Source organism: Chelon labrosus (genome assembly GCF_963514085.1).
Source record: "Chelon labrosus genome assembly, chromosome: 8".
In the NCBI taxonomy this organism is placed as follows: Eukaryota; Metazoa; Chordata; class Actinopteri; order Mugiliformes; family Mugilidae; genus Chelon; species Chelon labrosus.
This window is the reverse complement of record NC_140358.1, coordinates 20,851,149-20,864,826: the sequence shown is the minus strand read 5'-3', so window position 1 is coordinate 20,864,826 and position 13,678 is coordinate 20,851,149. Positions and strand designations below refer to the sequence as shown.

The 13,678-nt window shown below is 44.8% G+C and overlaps 1 protein-coding gene across 1 annotated transcript in view; it reads left to right on the top strand.

Moving 5' to 3' along the window:
• The window catches only part of ppp3cb (protein phosphatase 3, catalytic subunit, beta isozyme), a gene marked incomplete at its 5' end in the record, with an annotated part of 31,946 nt that overhangs the window by 17,018 nt on the left and 1,250 nt on the right, over window positions 1-13,678 (top strand). The window contains 10 exons of the mRNA XM_084550418.1: window positions 977-1,088; window positions 3,147-3,292; window positions 4,977-5,116; window positions 6,409-6,486; window positions 8,370-8,464; window positions 8,709-8,834; window positions 9,334-9,411; window positions 9,508-9,592; window positions 10,110-10,207; window positions 11,289-11,336. Coding sequence (XP_084406544.1) covers window positions 977-1,088; window positions 3,147-3,292; window positions 4,977-5,116; window positions 6,409-6,486; window positions 8,370-8,464; window positions 8,709-8,834; window positions 9,334-9,411; window positions 9,508-9,592; window positions 10,110-10,207; window positions 11,289-11,336 — 1,006 coding nt within the window. The remainder of the gene's footprint in view (window positions 1-976; window positions 1,089-3,146; window positions 3,293-4,976; window positions 5,117-6,408; window positions 6,487-8,369; window positions 8,465-8,708; window positions 8,835-9,333; window positions 9,412-9,507; window positions 9,593-10,109; window positions 10,208-11,288; window positions 11,337-13,678) is intronic.

The window sequence follows — 13,678 nt, the reverse complement described above, 5'->3', positions numbered from 1 at the left end:
AAAAAAAAAAATCTGTGGTGCACATGCCCCGAAGCCTATTACACACTTTCCTGGGGCAAGTTTTGACTCACTACTGACGTATACAGTGTTTAATGTATTGTAAATGTAGATTAGCACCGACACAGTGTTGATAATGTACATATGCTGAGGTAATGCAATTTAAAATTCATGGGGCAGGGTTGCCTCGTCATTAAAATCAGCTTCCATTCACCATACAGCTTTAGTAGCCTGCGCTTTCCAACAGGACAGGGTATGACTCAAGGTTCACCACCAACTGTATAATATGCTGCTTACTGAAATATGTATAGAAGCTGAGTGGATACTACCCAGAGGCCTTTTTGGACATTTGACTCTTTAAAAAAAAAAAAAGCGCAGTAGAAGTATTACTCCGCGTGGCACAAAATGCGCCGCAGATCAGCAGCGTGACTCGAATCCATAATAAACACGAGCATGTGAACGTCTTGGCTTGTCGAGTCACCGCGGCATATGGGACGTGTCACTGACACGGAGAGGGTTTGGAGCAGAGGGAGTAATATTTAGGCCACCTTCCGTAACACGTTTCAAGGGCACATAAGCAGAGGGGGATTTAACGCGGCGCAGGGATGATACTGGGTGAAGGTGAACGTCCCCGCGGCCGTTTGTAGGGTTAACGCGCTGGTAAGACGACAACCGCAGCTGCTTTCAGTCCATTTATTTTTCTTTCCCCCTGTTAACTCAATCAACACGCTCTGATTTGGGATGTCAAAATCCTGTTTGTGTCTATCTTTAGAGCTGCGTATGGATCAGTTCACAGCCAAGGAATTAACTCCACCTCTGCTAGCATCGATTTGTGTGTTTGTTTTGTGTGTAGCCTCCTTTAAAAGTGCTTAGCTTAGCTTAGCATAAATATAGTTTCATGTAGTTTATAAAAGTTGTTGTAATCTAATCATTTCCCCCCCTCTCCCCTCTTTCTTTCTCTGATGTGGTGAACATTTAGTGTGTGTTGTACCTGTGGTCACTGAAAATCCTCTACCCAAAGACGCTCTTTCTTCTGCGGGGAAACCATGAATGTAGACATCTGACAGAATATTTCACCTTCAAACAAGAATGTGAGTTTACTCCTTGTTTCTTCTTTCCTTTATTTCTTAACTAACGCATGCTAAAAAAACGACACCTGTCCCACCTGTGTAAAAAGCCACGCAGAAGCCTGACAGAAACAGCCGCTGTGCTCGTTTTGCCGCGCAGCGCTACTTAGTCCGAGTGTTATCCAGTACGTGAGCAAGGAAAAACACGAGATAAGGCCGTGATTTTATTCAAAACAGCCCCGTTTGCCTGCGCTTAGCTGTTGCCCTACAAAACGTAGCCGGCTAATGAAACGCTCCGCGGCCTTGGAAGTAATGCTGCCTTAGCACTGTGGGTTAAACGCTAGTTAGCCTGACATGCTAATTTTAAAGGATACTACGTGCCTCCCTGTCCGTCCCCTCACACGTTTGACTTGCTGAAACAATTACACCCTCTCCCATCCCTTCACATCGCGGCGTTTCAGCTACTTAGTCGTTTGCATTTTCTGCTGGATCTCTTCTCTTCTTTTTCCGTCTCTGGCAAGTTGTAGCCCTCCTTCCTTTCCCGCTCTGCCGTCCTTTTTTTTTCTTTCCCTTCATCTCCAATCCCGTCCTCCATCCCCCACTCTCTGTCTCTCTCTCGCTCTCTCTCTCTATTTCTTTGACTCCTCCGCCGCTGTGTTTCGGCGTCCTGTCCGAGAGTGGGTGATTAGCAGCAAATTAATTTGGCCCTTAATGATTGGCTCAGGGACTTGCTCCTCCGTGTCTGATTGGCCAAGGGACGAGGAAGCTAATTTCCCCTGGTGCTCGTGGCGAATAGTGGTCGCCCTCAATTACCATCTGCTGCGCGCGTGCAAGCTTGTATCTCTATATGCGTGTGTGTGTGTGTGTGTGTCGATGTCAGGCGTGCACAAGAGCATGTAGTGCGACTGCATACGTGCAAGTGTCTTCATAAATGTTTGAGCGTGTGCGGAGGGAGCTGACAACTGGTGGACTGGCAATAATGAGCTCTTGCTCTACACAAGGCAGATGGAGAGGTTGACAAACACACTGCTCGCTGTCACACACACACACATAGAAATGCTGGCTACTGTACGCTGGTACACCACAATACTGCCTTTGATTTGTGTACGTGTCGCTTTCATGTCCTCACGCTCTCCCTTCCCCTTCCCCATCTCCCCTTCCCTCCTCCTCCTCCGTCGTCATCTCCTCTCCTTCCTCTCTTAACCTCTCCTCCTTCTCCTGTCTCCTCCCATCAGTCTCCTCTCCTTCTCTCGTTATGAAATTATCATTCTTTTCTCTCTCTTTTCTCTTTCTCTGTCGCCTCCCTCCATCCCCCCTGCTGGCTCTTGTCTAAAATCCAACCTCCTCTCTTCTTTTTTTTTCCTCATCTCTCCTCCGATCTCCTTTCAGCTATTTTAATCCTGTGATATTGTTTCGTGTCAGATGTATTGTCGTTCGCCCATGTGTGAACTTTAAAAAGCTGCTGCGTGTTGGGCGCAGTTATTGATACGGCTGCCAAATCAAAGGAGCATTTCATCGAGTAAATCCGCGGCCTCGCGGCGACGCCTCATCGCTGCTTCACGCTCATATTTGGGTCAGATTTTGTTCGCTGGAAACACAACTGAATACTTCATGCGTCTATATGTTGCCCGCAATAACGCGGCGCGCCCTGCAATATGGAGGCTATTGTGGAGAAGAGGCATTTTCTAAATCTAAATCCAGCCCCATCAGAGAGGAGAGAAGAGAAACAGGTCATATATATGGGAGTGATGGAGAGGATGCATAAATTAAAAACATCCTACATGTTATAGCACCTTTACACCCAAAGTGAACTAAATGATGTTTTTAGTGGAACAAGTCTGTTTGAAGCTTTTTGATGACTGAGCTCTTCAGATCTGTCTAAGTAAAAGGCTGCCTGCCTGTTTGTTCTCTGCATTCCTCGCCGCCGTGTGTGTTTGTGTGCAATACGCCACGCAGCCGGTGACAGGGACCGACTGTACGTTTGTGGGACTGGTGGCTGGTTCAAAGCATGTCAAAACACACCCGGGCGCTTCTCTTGTTTCAAGTCTCGAAATATCTCCCCCACTCCCTTCCAACCCCCAGGTAAGATCAAGTACTCAGAACAGGTGTACGACTCCTGCATGGAGGCGTTTGATTGCCTGCCCCTGGCAGCCCTGATGAACCAGCAGTTCCTGTGCGTGCATGGGGGGCTTTCACCAGAGATCCACACGCTGGACGACATCAAGAAGGTACGATAAGAACCGAACACGTGCAGTTTAGAGTTAACAATTAACCGTCCCATAAAGGAAAAACACAACATCTACTGTACATGTTAGTTCAAAAACTGATTCTTTAACATCTCATACCAACTAAAATATTAATATGCATAAAATATTTAAAACAGTTTTTTAAATGTCCATAGAGGGGAGTTCATTCTACAACAGACTTTTCCAGCTCTGCTCCCACAGTGAACGCTACAGGACGTCATTCATACTCTACTCAATCTAGCTGTACAACAACTCACCTATTAATGTTAATTGCACCTTATTTATCTTATAGTGTATATTTACTTCTGTCTCTATTTCTTGTAAATTTTTTGCTTACACTCATTCATTCATCTTCTGTAACTGCTTATTCCTGTGAAGGGTCGCAGGGGGGAGCTGGAGCCTATCCCAGTTGTCATTGGGCTAGATTTCGCTTATACTGTTTTATTTTATTAAGTCTAAAAACCAAGCATTGCACTCCAGACACACCAGATGAAATTATATCCTGGCAATTGTCATTCTGCTTTACTAAATCAGGCTGTAGTTAAATCCAGTCACAATGGAGAAAATGAACCAAGAAAAACTAACTGGCTGAGTCACAGTAATGAGCAGCTTTTCACAACATTTGACTCTCTCAGACATGGCGTGGTTAAGATGCTTCTAAATCACATATTAAATTTAGTAAGCCTTTTGAATTGTCATTTATTTTTATTTTTTTGTTTTATTCGATTCAACTAGACTCACACCAGCAGTGTTGCATTGTAGCTACGGACTAGATACGATTATTCGGGGGGGGGGGCTGGAGCCTATCCCAGCTGTCACTGGTCTGGACAGGTCGCCAGTCTATCACAGGGCTAACACAGAGAGACAGACAACCATTGCACACCTACAGCCAATTTAGAAACACCAATTAACCTAACGAGCATGTCTTGGGAGGACGGTGGGAGGAAGCTGGAGTACCCGGAGAGAACCAACGCAGACACAGGGAGAACATGCAAACTCCACAAAGAAAGGGCCCAGATGGATTCAAACCCAGAACCTTCTTGCTGTGAGGCATCAGTGCTAACCACCACACCACTGTGCCGCCCCTTTTTTTTAAAAAAAAAAGGTAGAAAAACGAAGAACATTTTAAATCCTCCTGGAGTTTTTCTCTCCGCTCCTGCTCTCATCTACATAAAATTCAACATGTGGTCAAACTTATGCACAGTTGCGAGCGGCCGTGAACGTGCACCAACTTTATAGGAGCTCGCACCCCGCCGGTATAGGACACCAGTGAAGCGAGGCCTGTATGTAAGCGTACAGCTCACAGAGGCACACACACACATGAACGCAGAGCCGCGAGAACACACACTTCCTCATCTAATGGCAGTGTTTCCATGGTGAATCTGCTGGTGTGACATCTTCTCCCTCCTGTGTGGTGAGGGTTGCCATGGAGATGCTCTGCTCTGACAGTATGTGTTTGTGTGTGTGTGTGTGTGTGTGTGCATTTGTGTGTTTGCTTTCTTTCTCCCCTGATTTGTACTGTATGTGCTGCCGGGTGCTTTGTATGACTGAATAATGTGTGCGTTATATATACACAAATGATATGTTTCTGGATACTTGTCAATACATCTACGCCTCTTGTTTTTTTTCCTTTCTGTAAGCTCATATGTTTCTTCGTGTGTCCTAGTTGGACCGGTTCAAGGAGCCCCCGGCGTTCGGGCCCATGTGCGACCTGTTGTGGGCCGACCCCCTGGAAGACTTTGGCAATGAGAAGACCCAGGAGTACTTTGGCCACAACACAGTCAGAGGATGCTCCTATTTCTACAGGTAAAGCGGGACAACATCTCTCCTCGCAGCCAGCCAAAGGAAATGTTACATAAGGCAGAAAACCAGCATGAATGGGAATGAATATAGTCTGGTAACCTTGCAGCAAACAGATCAATGTGCTCGTGGAGCTCAGAGAAATGAACTAACCTGATATCCAAACAGGCCGGAGTGAATGTAATATTCAGAGACAATATAATTACACAGTAGGAACAATAGTCCTCGACAGAAAACACGTTTTTCGATGCCTTTTAATGATCTGGTCTCGTCCTGCGGGGGGGTGCCCTGGACTAGAGGCGGCGGCGATGAAGTGCCTCTCATCTTCTCCGAATCAGGAATCTAATAAGTTTTTAGGTGGACCTCAGGCTACGGTTTGGGACATTTGTGGCGAGAACAGAGAAGGAGAGGTGCTCGCCGCATGTCCGAGATCCACTAACAATCGCTGGGAATTGTACAAGAGACGGAAAATCTTGGCTAGTTCACACACACACACACACACACACACACGAGTGTGTACGAGCAAACACATAAACACAGCACATTCACAAACACATCCACACAGTTCCGTTTCAGCATGAAACGATATCCCACAATCCCCGGGGAGACTGCACGGTTCTGTTGCTATGACGACTGGCTACTCCTGCCAGATATGGAGTGATATTAAGATACAGTGAGAGAAAGAAGAAGAAGAAGAAGAGGGAGAGCAACATAGGAGGAGGGTGGCGATGGTGATGGAGGGGAGAAGATGAAAGGTTGGAGATTTAAAAAAAAAATAAATAAATAAAATAAAAATGGAGGGATGTAAATGCAAAGACGAGGAGCGGAGAGCCGAGAGACAGATCGGTGCTGTCGCGCGGCGTTCCTTGAGTTTAGAAGTCAGTGTTGTGACATGTTCTCTGTGGCGGACACACTGATTTTCTATGTTTAGTAGACACAGCATCCATCGACCAAACTAGTGTACACCCGGGCCCCCACAGCACAGAGGCAGCCCCAAGCCTCAGGCCTGTCCCCACTGATGCCCCCTGCTGGTGTCGGTCAAACATTACACCATAAAAAAGAAAAAAGAAGAGGCCGACTCTTCACTTCACCTGCTGCAAGACTTTAAACACTCCCATCTGTTTTGTGGTTTACAGCTGTGACATGATAACATATGACACGCTATGTTATGTTATGTTAAATGTGTTTTACTGGATCTGTTTGCTTGGCTTTGTTTTTATTCTGCTGCCTCGCTCTTAAATGCCTTAAATCAGCCTGCTCTCTCACTTGAGTCGTCTGTCTCCCCTTTGTGTGCCCAGTTATCCTGCGGTGTGCGAGTTCTTACAGACCAACAACCTGCTGTCAATCATCAGAGCGCACGAAGCACAGGATGCCGGGTAAGCTGACTGACTGTCAAGGCTCAGTCCTCCTCTCGGCTTAAATGGAAGCACCATTTAATTTAATGGCTCACCTTGACATTTCGTGTTTGTGAGTTTTTTTTTTTTTTTCCCATTACGTGAAAAGAGGTTTCCCAATTTTCCTCCCGTCACCCTTAAACTGGCTGTGTTATTAGCATTGTTAGAGTTTGTCTGACCGAGAGCACTGACAGGTGGAGCACAAATTCAGGTTAACTATCTCGCCGATTGAAAACCGCACAGGAAGCCAAAGAGCCGTGCGAGGTTTGCACTACTAGTCTAAATAAAATAGTATAATATTTTCTGACCCACAAATCCACTCACGGCATCTGTTACCTCATTGAAAATCCTCCTCTAGATATAATGCAGCAATTAAGGCAGCACTATTCTGAGTGTTAGTGTCTGTGGTGAGGGCCGTTCTGTTGAACCCATTAACGGTGTTTTGTCTGTCATGCAGATTGGTAGTCTGGGTAGTCGCCCAGAGGTCTGTTTTAGTCGGCCAAGCTTTGCAACCTGTGCAAAACAACATGAATGTATGAATGAGAAACTGTGACGAATACGCCGATCAGCCACTATATTATGACCACTGACAGGAGAAGGAAATAACATTGACCATCTTGTGACAACTCAGTGTTCTGCTGGGAAACTTTTGGACCTGGTATTCATTCATGTGGATGTTACTTAGACATGTAGCACCCACCTAGACCAGACCAGACACCCCCACCCCATAACAATGACACTCCTTGATGGCAGCAGCCTGACACAGACACATACACAAAAACGCTTTAAGAACAACTAAAAAAAACATGAAAACAGCACAAGGTGTTGACCTGGCCTCCAAATTCACTAGATCCCAAACTGATCAAGTATTTGTGGGATGATCTACAAAGACCCCTCCCCTCAAAGGCCCCCCACTAACAACACTCTGTTACCAGACACCACAGGACACCCTCAGAAGGCACGAGGGAGACCTACACGATATTAGAAAAGGTGGTCATAATGTTATGCCTGAATCGGTGTATATGCAAATCCCTGCTATTACCATGGATACAAAAAAAGTCTATAATTCGGTGGTGCAAACAGTCACGCAATGCGTATTTACTAGTTCGTGTCAATACAATGGTTATGTAACAGTTAATATATATATATTTAATTTAATGTATGTGAACTGTGAGCTACAGTATACTGTAGTCTGTGTCATCATGACAGAGCTGTGAAACAGACCAATCAGGAGACAGTTTGATATAGAGCCTTTACTTGATTGGCTCATGCTCTGACACAGTGTACTCTACGGTGGCCTGCTACAGACAAACACTGGGACAAAGATCAGCCTCGTTCTAATGACATCTTACCAGCAGAGTAAAAGGGACCAAATTAATATATTTGAGACGTAGACAGACTGAAATGTATCTGAAATCAGTTTATACTCTAAGAGCCTGACTAGTAGAGTCTGTGTTTGTCATTGCGTATGTGTGAGTGGATTTTTTTTCACATTTAATCTCGTTAGTTTCCTTACATGCACGGAACTAATTGCACCCAGACCTGTTTTTATTGTGACTAAATCAATAGATGTGGCCCCAAAAAGCAAACACTGGAAGCTTTCACTGCCCAGCTCAGTGGCTCTTTTCACGTTGTCCTGTCATTTTCTCCACCATGCCGGGGATGCTGCTCTATTTCTGTTCTACTTGTTTTTTATTTATTTATTTTTTTCATTTTTCTTTTAACAGTGTTTCCGTCTCGCCTTGAACTTGCCCCTGTCTGGTTTAAAGACCTCCGAAGCAAAAGCCTCAGTTTTTCCTCCAGTAATGTGGCGCCTCCTTTGAGTGGCTGTAACGTGGGCGGCTTGTTTGTCTCTCTTTTCTCAGGTACCGCATGTACAGGAAGAGTCAGACCACAGGCTTCCCCTCCCTCATCACCATCTTCTCTGCTCCTAACTACCTGGACGTCTACAACAACAAAGGTCTGACACACACACACACACACACACACACACACACACACACACACACACAGGCACAAATACTCTATGCAAACAAAAAGTTAAAGTGTCCACTTATTTTAGACTCAGCGGTATGTTTTCCCTAAAACAATTATTATTAAGACTGCACCGGAAAACTGCACATATATACACTGTGTGAGTGTAGCACACATTTAAAACTTCAGGGGAAAGACTAATACCTGCATGTACGTATTTGTGTGTGTAGCGGCGGTGCTGAAATATGAAAACAACGTGATGAACATCCGCCAGTTCAACTGCTCTCCTCATCCCTACTGGCTGCCCAACTTCATGGACGTCTTCACATGGTCGCTGCCTTTTGTGGGAGAAAAGGGTAACACACACACACACACACACACACTCACACAGAGAATTTCAATGAAAGCGTCATGTTCAGAGAGGCTGTGATGACTTTTGTCGGATTTTGTGACTCCAGCTCGGACAGATTGTCAGGATGTTCAGGGGCTCTGGAAAGATGAAACCAGGCTCGACCGTTTTGTGGAGCTGATTGTAATATTTACAGCCTGGTCAGAGTTTAAAGCTTAAAAATAGAGTGTGTTAAGCGTTTAATTTGGGGGACTAAACATAAGCCTTAAGAGAAAGTGTAGCTTCCATTGTCCTAAAAAAAGGCCTGGATAGTCTACATGTCTTGGTTTACGATTTACTTTTGAGGAAAGACTCTTTACGCGTGTTTTAAATGATCCTGCCGTTCAAATATAGCAGTCATACCAGCTTAAAAATGTGGACAACCCCAGTTTACAGGATTAGAGACTCTGTGTTACCAGAGTTTAGCTGGATTTGTCCCACCGCTAAGTACTTGTGTGTCCCTGCAGTGACTGAGATGCTGGTCAACGTTCTGAGCATCTGCTCCGACGATGAACTCATGAACGATGGAGAAGAGATCTTCGACGGTAAGAAGTCGAATCAGTCATTACAGAGTAGTGTTTTTTTTTTAATATATATACATATTTCTCTTGTTTATGAGGTTGTGGTCGATTCTTTTACAGCCAGCGCAGCAGCAGCGAGAAAAGAGGTGATCAAAAACAAGATCCGAGCCATTGGGAAGATGGCGAAAATGTTCTCTGTTCTACGGTGGGTCGAGATCTGGCTATACGTGTGTGTGTGTGTGTGTGTGTGTGTGTGTGTGTGTGTGGGTGTGTGTGAGAGGTGGAGATCCCCCCCTAGTCCAAACTCTGCAAAATCTGTCATAGGGTAGCCAGAGGGAACTCCTAGAGTGTTGTTGATGCACAGCATTCGTAGGTTTGTGGTTCATGTAAAATGCTCCATCTGTAGGCCCCTAGATTGTGACCCCTTTTGGCATATTTTACAGTAATTTGCCTGTACGCCCCTGTGTGTGTGTGTGTATCTGGGTGTGTCCTGCATTCCTGTAAATGCTCTAGTCCCTTCAGCTCTTGCAGAAACCTGCTGCGACCAGATCCTCATTTGTAAACCCCCAGCTCTGTGTTTTTGTGTGCTTGCAGGTGCACAGTGTGCGGAAGTGTGTAATTCTCTGTAACGCTCTCTTTATCACCTGTTCTCTTTTTTTATCCACACACATCTGTCCCACACACACACACACACAAACATACACCTACTGTCTGTCTCTCAGGGAGGAGAGTGAGAACGTCTTGACCCTGAAGGGCCTGACGCCTACAGGCATGCTGCCCAGCGGAGTGCTGTCCGGGGGCAAACAGACCCTGCAGAGCGGTGAGTGGTTCACACGCTCGCACGATTACACGGTCCAAGTTAAATCCCCCGAACACACCTTCAGAAAAAGATATTTAAAGAAAACACAAGGGCACACAGTCAGTTTAAGTATCTGCTGTGGAGCATCGCCCCGTTCCTTCCTGCCTTCTTCTACTCCTCCTTTATTGCTGTTTCTTTCCTGTCATCCTTCTGCCTCACTGACTCACTCACTCTCTCCACCTCACTTCACCAGCGCTGAGGATACTAACAGCCTGCTGGGTGTGTGTATGTGTGTAAGAGAGAGAGAGAGAGTTTCAGAGAAAATAAAATAAACTTGTACAAAATCTTCCAGACAGACAACAAGACATATAGTTAAACAGTGTGTGCATGTGTGCGTGTTGAGCTAACAAGCAGCTGCTGCTAACACCAGGTGCCCTCTGAACCTGCCACGGCCTCAGTGCTGCTCTGAGAGCCTCGCCTGTTTAAAGCCTGAAACATGCCCCTACGTCTCCAAATCTGCAGCGTCATGCATTCCCCCCCTGCAACACTCAAATTGTAACTGATGTTAAAATGTACAAGTGTATGTCTGACATGTACCAAACTAGAACGTGTGAAACAATTCTGCCTTTGTTAATAGTGCCTAGTTGAGCTCTCAACCTTGACAGTACATGTCCTAGCACACAGGCTAACTTTAAGCCTCTTATTATGTTTTGGGAGCTCAATCAAATATTTGTATTGATATATACCTCATAGAAAGTCAGTCCTTAGCCTGCTCCATAGTTCATAGGTGTTCTTTTGTGGTTTAACTGTGTTGAATCAGCCCGAGTACCGACTAGACTTCTTCCAAACCCATGTTTGTTTGACAGCATTCAGTTAATTGAGATCTCGGAGACTCCTCTACGAGCTACAGTCACCCATACATTCCTTCTTTGCATCCTGAAGCAAAGATGTTAATACATATCTGCACAGAAGCATGTTTCAGCCTTCACTTCGTTTTCCTTCTCCTCCTTTCTTTCTTTGTACCTCATCTTCTCTCTTGGACTCTGTCATCTTCTCTCTCTTCCTGTCCTTCTTTCTTTCTCTTCTTTTGCCCATCCTTCAGCTACCATTGAGGCCATAGAAGCTATCGAGACAGTTAAGGACCCGGAAGGTAAAATCCCACTCATTTCATTGTGTGTGTGTGTGTGTGTGTGTGTGCTGTGTGTGCACATGTGTGCACATGTGTGTAAGTGCGCGTGCAGCATGGCTGCGCTCTCAGCCACCCATGCTCATAAGGTCATAGATTTTCTTTACTCATGATGCACTGAGCTCTTCTAACTGCATCAGCACTGCACGCTAAAACCACCACATTAAAACACACAAGCATACACAAACTTTTTTTTTTTCCCTTTCCTCCTCTTGGAAAAACGCCACTAGAACCTCTCTCCTGTACAAACACACACACACACAATCATCTATTTACCTGCTGAGATGCAACACTTTGTTCACATGCACCCACAAGAAGAGCGGGGCTGTGGGTGGGAGTGGGTGTTGTGAAAGGTGGGCAGGGTCACTCAAACCCCTATAGACGACAGTGTTACGGTCTTTTCTTTATATTTCATGAGTGTTGTGTAGAAGATGAACATGCAGCAATCAGTCAGTTCCTCTACAAGCTGCTACAGCAGAGAGTCACCTGTGATCAGTTTACAAAAAGATTTCCTTAAAACCCAGTCTGTGGTAAAAACAAAAAACAGAACTTTTCACAGCTCACAGCCTCCTTCACCAAATGGCCACATGACCTTTACGTCTGCTGATGACGGATGACGTGAGGTAGGGTCCGTGTCGTGTGACGAGGCTTGAGACGCTTGCTGAAGGAGGCCGGTGAACGTAGTTGAACCCCTTTAACCACAATAACTTGAACATGACAAGAAAGATGATTGATTTGACACTTTTTAATTGATTGGCAATTGCAAACACGCAGGTTCCTCTGTGCTACTGAACAGATTGTGGCCATGGAGTTTGTGTTTAGAGTATTATACTCTGTGTACACAGGCTCAGTTAGTCTGCACGCTTTAGTTAACTGTAATCTTTTGTGTTTGTAGTGTAGTGTGCTGTCTTTGGCTTAGCTGAAGCACAGTCCATAATTTGTTTAAGCAAATAAATTATGGGTTTCTCCCGTGTTATGTATTCCTCCTGTCACACAGTCTGATTTGTACTTGGATGTTAGATGTCCGCTGTTGTAATACAGTGGCGTACTGTATTTGTGAGCATGTGTGCAAAAGGTAATGTGACAGTTGCCGTTGTTCAAAAGCGTCGGTCTCTCCAGACGGACCTCCTCGTGTCGGTGCGGGAGCATCTGCTGACACAGAGACCGCAGCTGAACTGATCTCCAGTGTTATCGCTTGTTTTAGTGAAATAGACTCTGACGATAAACACAATTAGTCCTAATGGGTTACTTTGCATCTCATTTAAATGGGTGCTCCAGTGATTTAGCATAACACTGCGTGGCTGCGTCAGCGATACCAGTAGGGAAATGTTAACGGTTTTAGTATCGGAGGCTTTAAAATAAACATGTTTTGAGGAAAAGTAGTGTACGCAGCTCATAACCAAGAGAACAAGGGGTAGGGTTACTTGAAAAGCACAAGTTTAAACTAAACTAAAGCCTATAATAGTGAAATACAGTAACTTCAGCATTAAAAATTAACCACCTTAAAGTGAGATAGCCTAGGAAGATTATAATATGTCCCATTTTATCCAAATCCCAAAGCAGGTGGTGGCGGTAATGTGCCGTCAGTCAGCACAAGAAGAAGAGATGGGCCGCAATAATTGCAAAAAAACTAATAAAAAAATGTTCAAGGCACGACCAAATTATCGTGCATTGTTGTATTTTTTGCAAGTGCCTTATCATACATGTGGCTCGAGTGCTTTAAGATGGATAAATGCTCACAATATATAGAACTAATTTAAAATGAAGGACATAAAACTAGTTCGGATCAGGTTTCTTGTACGTGTCACTGGAAAAGTGGCTGATTTAGGATATAATAATTATTAAACTAGCGGTCGGAGTAACGTGACACAAGTAAACCACCTTGGAATAATGTGCCACTCACGAGTACGTGTTCACATTCAGCTTTAGGCATCATTAGACTATTTCAGCGTGACAAATAGTCCACGTCCTTTCCTCTTTCCCTCCCCTTTGGAACTTATATTAAAGGACCGGATTAATCCTCAAACAAACAGAAATGCCTTTTGCTCCAAGACGGTGGAAGTGACTCATCAACACCAGTCACAGCATTTCCTGGAAAACCACACACAACGTGTCAACGTGGAGCATGTCAATTAGTGAGCTTTACGGGAAGCCTCTACTACATTTATGGGCGGCATGTTGTTTTACTCAAACCGGAACCAGTCTTTATTTGACTAACGAGTACTGATGCTTGCTTCACATTTGAATGATGAATCAGCTCGTCTGCTCTAGCTCAAACTGAAAATTAGTGTATTTCCTGAAATGAC